Source organism: Tiliqua scincoides, chromosome 2 (assembly GCF_035046505.1).
Source record: "Tiliqua scincoides isolate rTilSci1 chromosome 2, rTilSci1.hap2, whole genome shotgun sequence".
Classification (NCBI taxonomy): domain Eukaryota; kingdom Metazoa; phylum Chordata; class Lepidosauria; order Squamata; family Scincidae; genus Tiliqua; species Tiliqua scincoides.
The window spans coordinates 133586303-133598570 of NC_089822.1; the positions used below are offsets into that span (position 1 = coordinate 133586303).

The 12268-nt window shown below is 45.1% G+C and overlaps 1 protein-coding gene across 1 annotated transcript in view; it reads left to right on the plus strand.

Annotated features, from left to right (window-relative positions):
- ESYT1 (extended synaptotagmin 1) overlaps positions 1-12268 on the plus strand; it is a 56560-nt gene that overhangs the window by 36337 nt on the left and 7955 nt on the right. Inside the window, exons 17-26 of the mRNA XM_066615123.1 lie at positions 1144-1296; positions 1963-2139; positions 4484-4566; positions 5694-5742; positions 5834-5923; positions 7110-7205; positions 7544-7615; positions 10765-10851; positions 11266-11409; positions 11492-11655. Of these exons, the coding sequence (XP_066471220.1) occupies positions 1144-1296; positions 1963-2139; positions 4484-4566; positions 5694-5742; positions 5834-5923; positions 7110-7205; positions 7544-7615; positions 10765-10851; positions 11266-11409; positions 11492-11655 (1115 nt within the window). The remainder of the gene's footprint in view (positions 1-1143; positions 1297-1962; positions 2140-4483; positions 4567-5693; positions 5743-5833; positions 5924-7109; positions 7206-7543; positions 7616-10764; positions 10852-11265; positions 11410-11491; positions 11656-12268) is intronic.

The following is a 12268-nucleotide window of genomic DNA, read 5'->3' on the forward strand; positions in this document are numbered from 1 at the left end:
AGGGCAGCCCCACATAGAGCGTGTTACAGTAATCTAATCTTGATGTCACCGAGGCATGGATCACCGTGGCCAGGTCTGCACGATCCAAGTGCGGCCGCAGCTGGCGCACCAGCCGAAGCTGAGCGAAGGCCCCCCCTAGTCACAGCTGTCACCTGGGAATCCAGGAGCAGCTGCGAGTCCAGGTGGACCCCCAAGCTGCGGACCTGCTCCTTCAGAGTATCATTGTATTTAGGCTCACACTAGAATAGAAAGTGTTCTGTGTACACCAAAATGGACTTCTGCAGTTCCGCAGCTGTATCACTGAGCTTCTCCACACTCCTTCATGGTAAGCGGATCTACAAGCCAATGAGCTACTATAGGAGGTCAGTTTCCTCCCAGATATGACACTGTTAAGGAATGTATGCATTCCTGGGCCTGGTGTGTATGGCTTGTAGTAGCAGTCACTGCCATGTGCTTGCGATAATGCCTGCAGCATCCCACGTGAGCAGTGAGTCTGGGCAAGATGGGAAAATGTAAAATCCCAGGAAATTTCAGGGGCCCCTCCTTTGACTCCTGGGCCCCTTTTCTGACCCTGGACCCGCGTACAAATTATCCCCTTTACCCCCCTCTCCTAGGCCCTGGCCTGGCCCATTTGTATCAAAGAGAAGTTCCCATGTGCAAGAAAGCAATGAGGCCGTGGCTGTGCATCTGTTGTGGCCCAGCTGTTCATGAGCAGAAATCAGTTGAGAGAGTCGTAGGGTGAGGAAACTGGAGTTTGGTAACCAGGAATTAAACTGTACTGTTGAGGTTGGCTGATGGTCAAATATTAGGCAGCAAGGGGGTTTCTCAGGGCTGGGGCTTCAGGATACAGGCCCGGTTAGGTCAGGTGCTTGTGGCAAAACATTGCAAGAGATCCTTAGTCACACTATCTGGATAGGTATGGTTGCAGCCTGTTGAGGTGGGATTCCAAAATGTCTTTGGTCAGTTGTCTGAAGTCCCACCTCTGCCCGGTTGGCAGCCAGGGCATCATCTGCTGATGGGAAGAAGGTATTACAGCCCCACAATTGTGTTAATCTGCTCCCTTCAACGGTGTCCTAGCTCCTGTCACCTGTACTTGCTGCCTGATTTCCTCATGTGATTCTTTCCTGTATACTGTTTCTGTAGATCTTATATCTGGATGCCCCTGAAGTTTGCCTCAATCCCCGGCCGTGCTCTCCAGGACAGTTGAATGGCACTGAAAGTACCCATGTTGGCAGCAGTGTTGACCAACCTCCCCGACCCACCAAGGCCTGCCCAGATGCCCAGTTTGGCACAGAGGTAAGGGGGAGAAAAGGCTGAAATGCCTAAATAGCAGTCATGCTAGGCCAGTTGGAGCATTTTTGGTAATAATACAAAAAAAATTTTAAAAAAGGAGATCTGTTTCATGGAACTCCCATGTCATGTCTTATTTGGTCCTTATTGGTAGTGGTGTCTGTTTCTGGTAAGTAAGATGGGATTACACTTACCAAACAAATGGGTTTGCTTCTGAGTAAGGTAAATGACTCTGTTTTCAAACTCTACTTATTGGTCTTATAATTCGTATTGTAGAAACTGGACACTCTATTCTCTTATGTGATTTCATTTCCTCACATGCTCCTGTGCTGAAGCGTGTTGTGTTTCTATATAAAAAACCATGGATGGTTTGGGGACCCAAGAGAATTGAGAGAGCCAGTGTAGTGTATGATGATGACTGTACTTCTGTCAGGCAAACTAATGGGTGGGTTCACCTTAGAGAAGCACAGTGGCTTCTGAGCACAGAATGCCCCAAGTTCTTCTCCTGACTCTCCAGGTGGGATGGGGGAAGACCCCTGTGTGCTCAGAGCCACTGCCAGTCAATGTAGGCAGTACTGAGCTACTGTAGATCAACCAATGGTCTGACTTGGTATTGGGCAACTTGCTACATTCATTTGAACTGTACCACTTTCTGTCTACTCCTGTTCTCAGAGTGTGATTCGCATTCATCTGTTGGAGGCTGAGAACCTCATTGCCAAGGATAACTTCATGGGTGGGATGATCAAGGGCAAATCGGATCCTTATGTCAAAGTGCGCTTGGGGGGCCAGAAATTTCGCAGCCGTGTCATCAAGGAGGAGCTCAACCCTCGCTGGAGTGAGATCTATGAGGTAAGAGCACTGCTGCCACCCCCAACTCCATTCCTCTGCCAGAATGTCTTCCATTCCTCTGTCTTCCACCCCTCACTGAGGTTGCAATCCTGTACGTGCTTACCTGGGAGTAGGTCCAGTTGAAGTCAGTGGGATTTACTTCTGAGTAGACATGCATGGGATTGGGCTGTGATTGGTTTGCAGGCAAATTTGTTTATAGGGAAAAATATTTGCCCTACATGTTCTCAGTACCACATATCTACCCTTGCTCCTATTTAGATCTAATGTGAAGAATAGAAAGAGGACTAAAAATGGTTGTACTGTACTTCAGATAGGATTGGTGTAGCACCTGACAAGTCAGAACTTGTGCTGTCACTGATCCTGAGATTATCTAGGACTGTTGCTTATTTCAAAATTGTGGCACCCAATCCTATTCAAATGCCATGCTGACACCACACAGACGCTGGCACAACAAGTGTCAAAAGCCAAGCCTCTCCTGGCAAAGCAACTTTGGCACAGCCCTTCCCCATCATCCATGAAAACACCAGCAAAGCCTGTTATCCATGGAACAGTGTCCTGATGTTGGGGTATCATGACCTTGATGTATGCACATCATCAGTGTGATGTCCAATTAGCCAATTAGCCACAACTGGCAGCCAGAGAAGCACTGCCCGGATGAATTGAGCAGGGGAAGGGGATGGTGGTGCAGGGCCAATAAGCAACCAATGCTGGGGATGGGGGATTCCCCTGTCAGCCACTAGGAATAAGCAGTACAGCAACAGGCACCACCCCCAACCATCCCAAGGATAAAACACACACACACGACATGACACAATGTGCCACAGCATCCCTCCCTCCTACAGGAGCTACAGTGGCATGATCAGCAAAGGGGCAAAAGAAAACTGTTGGGAGAAACTGCTGCTGTTCACATCTTCTCATCCCACTCACACAAACACATCCATCCAAATAATACATTTTTTAGCACAGCAGAGCAAGGGTAGAAACATGGCTTCCTTGGAAGAGGGTGGCCATGAGAAACAAGCACACTAGTCTATCCATAAAAAGGGCTTGAGTCCATGTGGGGATGTCCATCAGTTGGAAGGAACCCTTATGCCAGAAATGGGATTGGAACAAGCCACAAAAGGCGCCTCAACAGCACATAGACAAAGCAGGATACTGGTAGCTCCCTACACAAAGGTATAGGCTGGAAGCCAGGCAAGATAGGTTTGAGCCCAGTCAACAGACTTGCCCTAATCAGCAAGATACTTGCCTTTTGTACAAGAGGCCAGAAACTCTCATGACAAAAACAAAAAGAAGAGGGAGAGGCAGGTCTAAAACCTACACCAGCTGCTCCAAAAAAACTGCTCTCTAACCACTGAGTCATAGTAGGAGACAGGCAAAAAGCATCTCCTCCAAAATTTAACACCTTGCACCATTGCAAAGATGCACACCTGGATGGTTGTAGTACATGGACATATCAGAGAGCCCATAATGGCATGGCATTTTTCTGGTGTTGCACTGCATCCTTGGCAGGCAGGCTTCTACACTGGTGGGGCTGCTGTTGTGACTGTGGACATGGAAATACACTGGCACATATTGAGGATAAGATTGGGCCTTTAGTCGTTGAATTGTATTATGTTAGTTCAAACTGAAATCCTGTACACAATTGCCTAAGCTCCACTGAATATAGTGAGGCTTACTTCTGAGTAGATGTGCATAGGATTGCACTGTCAGTCTGTTAAATCTGCACAATGTGAATAAAACCAATCATCCTTATGGTGAAAATCATACTACTTTAAAAACTAAAGTAGTATGCTTTTCTCCACAAGGATGATTGGTTTTATTCATATACAAATCTCTTTGTCAACACTGCATTAGAAGAGGTATTCCCTTCAAAGAAGGAAAGCCCCTTTTTAATATGGCATTTGTGTTTTAAAAAAGAAGCATTTTAAAATCTGCTCTTTGATTAATTGGACACCTTTTGAATCTATCAAAAGGGTTTTTAACTGGTTAAATAAGCTAATTGCAATACTTGACTCGGCAAGCCTCTACTACTGAGACCCTGTTTCCTTTCAAATTGCTGGGCATCAGGTTCAGGTTTTCCCCCCACGCCCATTGCTGGTCTAATATATGAGGACTGCAATCCTAAACACACTTATGTGGGAGTCCGGGTGAACTCAAGTGAACTTACTTTTGAGTAATCCTCCAAAGGATTGCAGTCTGAATCGCCCTGTGTTTCAGAAACTGAGAGTAACTGAATCTTGACTTTAATTCCTAATCACATCAGGCCAACTTCTGGATCTTCTCTGCTACTAATTTATGTTGCTTAGGCTGTATTTGTGACCGTGTTTCGTACTTCTGCCAGGTCATTGTGAATAATGTTCCAGGCCAGGAGGTGGAGTTTGACTTATATGACAAAGATGTTGACAAAGATGATTTCCTGGGACGGTAAGTTTGGAGAAAGTAGAAGAATGGACAGAACTTCTTCTCCTCTGAGTAGGGAACAGAAAGAAGTGCTTAGGTGAGAAGAGGGGTTTGGAGTATGGTACCCTTGTCCTGTTGTTCAGCCATAGAGTTCAGTAGTTCCTCAGCCACAAAAGCTGTGGGGCTTAAGGTGATGCTGGTGAGATCTTGGTAAGGTATTATGAAGCAAGAAAATCCAAAATACAAGTTGTTGACTATGTCTAGGTTTATATTGCTCATACATTTGAATAAACTGTTAGTAAAGTTAGGAAATGTGCCCAGCTGCTTTTCAATCATCTCTCTGCACCAGTTGAGAGCAGGTTGACTTCTTATAGGGCATTTAGGTAGAATACTATAGTATTTTTCTTATAGCTCCATAGCCTAAAGGACTGGGGTTTTCTTTTCCCTTCTAAATGAAATTTGAACATTCAGGCAGGAGCCTACATTATCTCCAGAGGAGCAAGGTCACCACATCATGCTAAGAATAGAAGGCCATAGCCTCCAAATCCAAGCTGCTTTTGTTCTAACCCACACAGAGTTTCTATAAAGCCCATTAGCTGAGGCTTCATAGCATCACAAAACTGGATGCATAAAATTCTAAAAGAGGGTGGGAACAAAAGGCACTTGGCTCCAGTCCTGTGCTGCAAGGCAGGATTCATGAGCTTTTCACAACTGAACAGACGAAATCCTGCCCCTGGGTTGCAAAGATAAGCAAAGACCATGTGGTTTCAGTCTACGTGTAAGTCAGACCACCCACCACAGAAGAAGGCTGCAGTGTACAGTTTCAGTGCACAGGCTGCAGTGCAGTTTCAGTGGGCCTTGAACCTTGAGCAAAATTCATCCCCATCCCCCCCCCCCCCCATTTTGGAGGAGGCTACAAGTGTACACAACCATTTTCCTGTTGCCAGTTCTTGGAACCTCAAAAGTGCTTTATCAATTGCCTTATGGTGGCGTGGGGGGGGTGAAGTTAGGGTTTGTGCTTGTGATGTCCAACCCCCACCCTTCTCAGCCACTGAAGTGTTTTTTTTTGTAGGCCTGCATCAGAAAGCAAAGCAATTGCTTAATGAAGTGGATTAGTTTCTTCCTTATTTTTCCTTCCCCTCACTCCGTAGGTGCAAGATTCCTCTGAGACGTGTGCTAAGCACCAAGTTTGTTGACGAGGTAAGGTGAATCAGCCAGTGGCACTGAAGTGGGAATAGAAATGGTGGAGATGTGCAGCTATGTTGGTCTGACCTTCTCCTTCTCCTTTCAGTGGCTCCCCCTAGAGGATGTGAAATCAGGACGGCTCCATGTGAAGCTAGAGTGCCTGCCCCCCACACCCAGTGCTGCTGAACTGGAGCAGGTAATAGGGAGAGCTGCCCTGCAGGATTGAGTGGTTGGGACATTCCAGCCTGAGAGATGAGTTTCCTTCTTAGGTTTACCACTCTAGGGAACTCTGCACCTTACTGTTATGTTTACTCACCTAAAGACGTGGTGAAAACAAGAACCAAATCCATGCTGTCTCCTGACTCTTGCCTCACAGAGGCATCCATAAAACTGCCTTTTTTCAGATTATGTTCAAAGAAGACCAACCCTGTTGAGACAAAGTTGAACCTGTGGACATTATCCATAGTTAAAGTATGAACAAGAGTGCACTGGTAAACTGTCCCTGCCACCACACTCATATAGCTGTGTCCCCAATCTCCCCATGGGGAACACTTGTCTGAAGATGTAAACACTCTGCATGAGGAGACAATATCCACACAAGCTGGAATGTCAGAATATGAGGAGAGTTGGTGCTGTGATTACAAACAAATTGGTGGCTTGCCAGTGTATTGTCATTCCTGCTGTGACCATGGATGGTGTCTGTGGCTACACTTTTGTGTGGAACTGAGACTGTTAGTGACTAAATCCAGATTGGGGGCATTAGAAATGAATGAGGGAAGACACTAAGGCAGCAATACTGTGCATAGTTACTTCGCTAGCCCTCTTGAGCTCAGTGAAACTTTTTAAGAAACATGCATAGGAGTATATTATTAGTGTCTCTCTTAACTGCCTTTCTTTTCTCCTTTTTACTTTCTTTTCCTCATGTAACTGTAAACTCAGGGTAGGTTTTTGCCATATTCATTTAATCTTGTGTACTGTGCAGTGTCTTGTTGCTCAAGTATTTAAGAAAGCATAAATATTACTGTAGCCACAGAACCTAGGTTTTCAAATGGTGTGAATATCAGGTCAGATACACAAGAACATACCAAGAGGAATTTCTCATTGTGCCTGCTCTTGATGAGAAGGTGGGTGGATGTATACAGCCTCTTACAAACCTATTCCTGTGATTGTCATACTGACTGCTCCCCGCCCCCCCCAGATGAAAAGTCTATCTCATCATGAGATCTGGTGTATGATGAGTGCAAATAATTATGTGTTAGACATAGTTTTGAATGTGCCAGATAAATACCTCCATCCATGGTCTTTTTCCAGCATGCTCCTTGAGGTGGCTGACCATGTCATGCTCTGTCTTTTTGTGGTCCCCGTTCTGCCCCTTTCTGCAGGTACTGATGGTGAACAGCTTGATCCAGACACCAAAGAGTGAGGAACTGTCCTCTGCCTTGCTGTCTGTCTTCCTTGACAGGGCAACTGACTTGCCGGTATGTGGAGCCACACACACACACCCTCCTTGCTGTACTGTGCCGTCATCTGTATCTGTGGGGGAAATGACCCCCGTTCCTATGACTCCTGTCTCCTGTCCAGTGATGATTTCTCCTGCAAATATTCCTTTGTAGTTCCTCCTCCAGAATTCCATGTTGCGTTGAACTAATAACTGTTAATGCCCCATTGAACCTCTGCTTAAGTAGAGCAGAAAGCATGATGTCTTTGTAATAATGCCTCCTATTATTATTATTATTATTATTATTATTATTATTATTATTATTATTATTATTATTATACCAGACTCTCAGCCATTCTTTCTTTCCCATGTCTCCAGATGCGGAAGGGCTCAAAACCCCCAAGCCCTTATGTTAGTATCTCAGTCCGTGGTGCCTCCTTTAAGACTAAGGTAACGGCATGGGGGAAAACATGTTTCTTGCGGGAAAGGGCCATGTTGACAGGGTGGTAAATCTGTGCTTTGCAGCAGGGTATGGGAGGTGCAAGCATTCTTCTTGCTAGGAGGGTGAGGTGGAAGTGTGAGTGTGACAGGAAAAAAGAGACAAAATTAATGGAATGTGGCATAGCTGATGAGTGTATGTTTCCCAGGTTGAGGACACTTTGTGCTTCTGTGGCTGGATAATGCATCTCCTTAGAGCCACAAATTATGCTAACAGAGCACTTACTAGTAAACCTTATCATTATAATTCCATATTTATGAATCAACCCTTCATTTTTAATGTGCAAGAAAGACACTGAACACTTTGGGGCTGATGCTAAATTGGTAGCATAGAGATATGCAGTTGGGTGAATTAAGTGGGCCAGCTCACTCCTGAGGCAGAGTGAAATGGCTGCTTCAAGAGGTGGGCTGGGGGAGGAGTATTCTTGCCCACTGCCTCCGCTGGCTTGCTGCACCCAGTTGCTCAACCTGCCTGCTGCTGTGATCCTCTTCTTCCTCACTCTCCTTCCAACAAGGGTAGGGAAGCAATCTGGGAGAGGATTGTAGCACCTGAAGAGGCAGAGCACCACCAACAAAACTGCGATTCTCACATGCTTCTCCTCCCATGGGAAGAATGAGCTAAGAAAATGGTGGTGGCAGGGGCATACCATATACCACTGTTCCACCTTTGTGATCCACTTCCCCCCACATTTTTTCTGCATAGATTGGGTGGATGGAAACTGGGAAAAGAATGGAAAAGAACGTTTTCATTGTACATCTTTCCTGAGGTTCTGCCTGAGGTGGAGGAAATGTGGGCATAAGGGCAAGACACCAGCAGGGGAGAAATTTGGCACTGTTTCAACTGGTGTGGCTTGGGTCTGGCCTGAGGATTAAGATTTAGCATATTTCAGAATAATTTAGACTATTGTAATAGATTACTTCAGTGGTGCTCAAACTTTTCCAGCCAGTGGCTCCCTTGACCCCCATGGTTGTTGGTCATGACTCCCTATCATGTTCCTGAGGGCTGGAAGTGACATCATTAAACAGGAAGTGGCCGGAAATATTAATTATATTAATATATTAATCATATCATTAATTAAATGCAGATCTTAAAAACATATTATTAATACACAGCAATATACATGCTTTATAAATGATCAGCTGCTGATCACTGTTGGAGACAGGATGCTGGAGTAGATAGATTTTGTCTGGTCCAGGAAGTCTCATTTTTTTAACTTTGTAAGCATACCAATAGAATTGTTTTATCAAATGAACTTTGTGAACAACCAGTCTGACCAACATTATACGCACACACCCCTGTGGACCCCAATCCAACTAGTCATTTCTCCCATTCTCCTTGGATAGGATTGGACCCTTTATTAAGGATCCAGGAGAGCTTTGGAAATAACATGCAGCAAACACAGAAGGCGGCAGCCTCGGAGTGGAGGGAGAAGAGGGCGGGGCGGCAGCAGCCACTCTCGAAGCTGAGCAACTCCCCTTTCTTCTGCTTTAAAAAAAAGCACAGAGACAAGCAGAAGACGGGCTCGTATTCTGCCCAGGGGTGTGACTGTATCGCTGCGAGAGGACATCCCGCACCTCCCCTTTGAGTTCCTGGTGCCTCCCTAACAAGCCATGCCTCACAGTTTGAATAACACTTTAAAGTTTGTGAAAACAATTGTAATTTTTAAATGAAAACTAAGAAAAATATGTGCATTAACCACACTGCATTATGGAAAATTGATTCACTTATCATACATTTATTTGGTAAAAGGAAAATATATAGAGTAACTCCATATAAAATATTTGGGTGGTGCAGCCTCTGTGGAAGCACATACAACTGCATTTTGTTTTATCAAATATCCTCTTTCCAAGGGAATTAGCTCAGGGAAAGCTATTTACAACAGATGCCTGTTATGCAGTGCTCTGATTGGCCAGCACTCATCGTGCTACAAACTCACTTCCTCGGAGCTGTTTTTCAATTTGTTTTTTTAAAAGTGTTTTTTTTTCAGTAAGGCAATAAGTGAACATTCAATTGAGTAAATATTAATACAGTGATTTTAAAAATAAATAGAGTGTGGGAAGAGGTGCAAGACAGGGAAATGATTCAGCATTCAACTTGTTGGTAAATACATCTGTCAAATGTATTTGAAGGCCAGGAGAAACTGTGCTCATCTCCTCAAAAGAAGGAATTGCAGAGTTCTGTCTTTAAGATATGTTTGTATGCAACTGAACTCAGTGCATGCAAAGAAAATTTATTGCAAGGAATATTTAGACACATAGCAGGATAATAATGACAACTCATGATTACCTAAATGGATCATCCAAAGAAAGCAGAACAGTGTAAATGATTGATGATGTTGGCAACCTTCAGTCTCAAAAGACTATGGTATCGCGCTCTGAAAGGTGGTTCTGGAACAGCGTCTAGTGTGGCTGAAAATGACAATCCCTTCCACACTGGGAGCAAGTGCAGTCTGTCCCTGGTTGGTCTCCCTGGCTATGGGCCTTCCTTCTTTGCCTCTTAGCCTCAGACTGTTGGCCAAGTGTCTCTTCAAACTGGGAAAGGCCATGCTGCACAGCCTGCCTCCAAGTGGGCCGCTCAGAGGCCAGGGTTTCCCACTTGTTGAGGTCCACTCCTAAGGCCTTCAGATCCCTCTTGTAGATGTCCTTGTATCACAGCTGTGGTCTACCTGTAGGGTGCTTTCCCTGCACGAGTTCTCCATAGAGGAGATCCTTTGGGATCCGGCCATCATCCATTCTTATGACATGACCGAGCCAACGCAGGCGTCTCTGTTTCAGCAGTGCATACATGCTAGGGATTCCAGCACGTTCCAGGACTGTGTTGTTTGGAACTTTGTCCAAATGTAAATGATTATATCCAACAGAAGAATATCTTTATCAATCTCCTGTCCTCTAGACAGATGTAGAACAAAACCATTTCAAGTCCCTCTTGGTTCCCACTAGGGTTAGAGTGCACCTTGTATTTCATTTTTCTGAAGTGCAACATTGTAGGTGGATTTCTTAAGCTGCCCTACAGAAAGCAGATGTCAAATCTCTGGGACATTTTGTTCTTTTTCTGTATCAACAACATTCTTCAACATTTTGTAATGGCATCTTGTCTTCAGGTTTCTCCTCAGACTGCCGAGCCAGTGTGGGATGAAGCCTTCTCCTTCCTTATTAAGAGACCCCATGTAGAAACTTTGGAGCTGCAGGTAAACTTCACACAATTACTAAGTCTGTGCAGTTAGTTATCTCATCTGAGCCAATCCCTATTCCAAGTAAACTGCTCTCTAGGTTCAGAATGCTTGTCCCCTGAATCACACCCTTGGAGGCCGGCGCTGGAGGCGAGTTTAAAAAAAAGCCCCTTTGTCCAAGGTGGCAGTGTAATCCTGGGGATTGATTTGCCACCATTCCCCCCACCCCCTCAAACACTCAGAGCAGCTCAGACTCTACACAAGAGTCTGAGAAACAGCTGCTTTAGATTTTTAGAGGGGCACTCCTTTATAGTTTAAAGAACCACAGGGCAAGAGGGTAATTAGCTTGGAGGACCTACTTCCTGTGACTCAAACCCTCTCCCTCACTTCACTTGTGAAACTTTGATACTTGTTGTCTTGCTCTTCCTACAGGTGAAGGATGATGGGCATGTCCTGGGTACGCTATTGCTCCCACTTTCACAGCTGCTGGTGGCGGAGGGGCTGGTCCTTGATCGCTGGTTCCAACTGAACAACTCTGGTCCTGCCATCCAGCTCTTGATGCGGGTGCAACTTGGGGTAAGTGGGGCTGTGGAGGAGCTGTGGAGGAGCTTGGATACAGTGAGACTCTTGCTGATCCCCTTATCCTTATCCCGCACAGCTCCTGATCTCACAACACTCTGGTGTGGAGGCTCTTCATGCAGCACCAGGTGAAGACAATGAGGAAAGCTCCCAGAAGGGATCAGAGACAGAGCTGTATATTAGGGAGGATGGCGACTCTGGGTCAACGCCAGAGCTCCGCCAGCGTTTGCCACATGCCAGCAGGTGAGGAGAGTTCCAGTGTAGACATACAGATTTGATCCTGAGTGATCGAAGAGCTTTATGGACTCTTTACAAAACAGTTTTTCATTACACAATAAATACACACTTCCTACTCCCTTGTGCACCAGATCAAGTATCCTTCTATGACATTATGCCTCATTTTCTGAGCATTCAGAGTCTGGTGCTGTATTTTGTATCTGAGGAAAGTTGCTGTTATTTTCTCATATACAACAGTCGTCATGTATTCATTGTTGCATGGAAAGTGGTTGCACAAGTGCATAAGTGCAATGCATATTGCAATGTGAATGGTGTTATATGACTCAACCCTGCAGCACCATTAATGCCATTTTGTTACTTTTTAACATTTTAATACCACCAACGGACACATTTGTACAATAGGCTGTAACCGAGACCCATTCCCCTGTCAGTCTGATTCACTGGAATAGCATCTTGTTGATACTGAAAAATTGAGAGATCCTGGAGTCATTGCCAGAAAGACAGGCAATGCTTGTTGCTTTTGTCTGTGATACAGTTAATACTTTAAAAGATGAGTACATCTCCACTGTCTGTCTTGCATCACAGTAGTACTCATTTAGGCTTTGGTAGCACGAGCAAA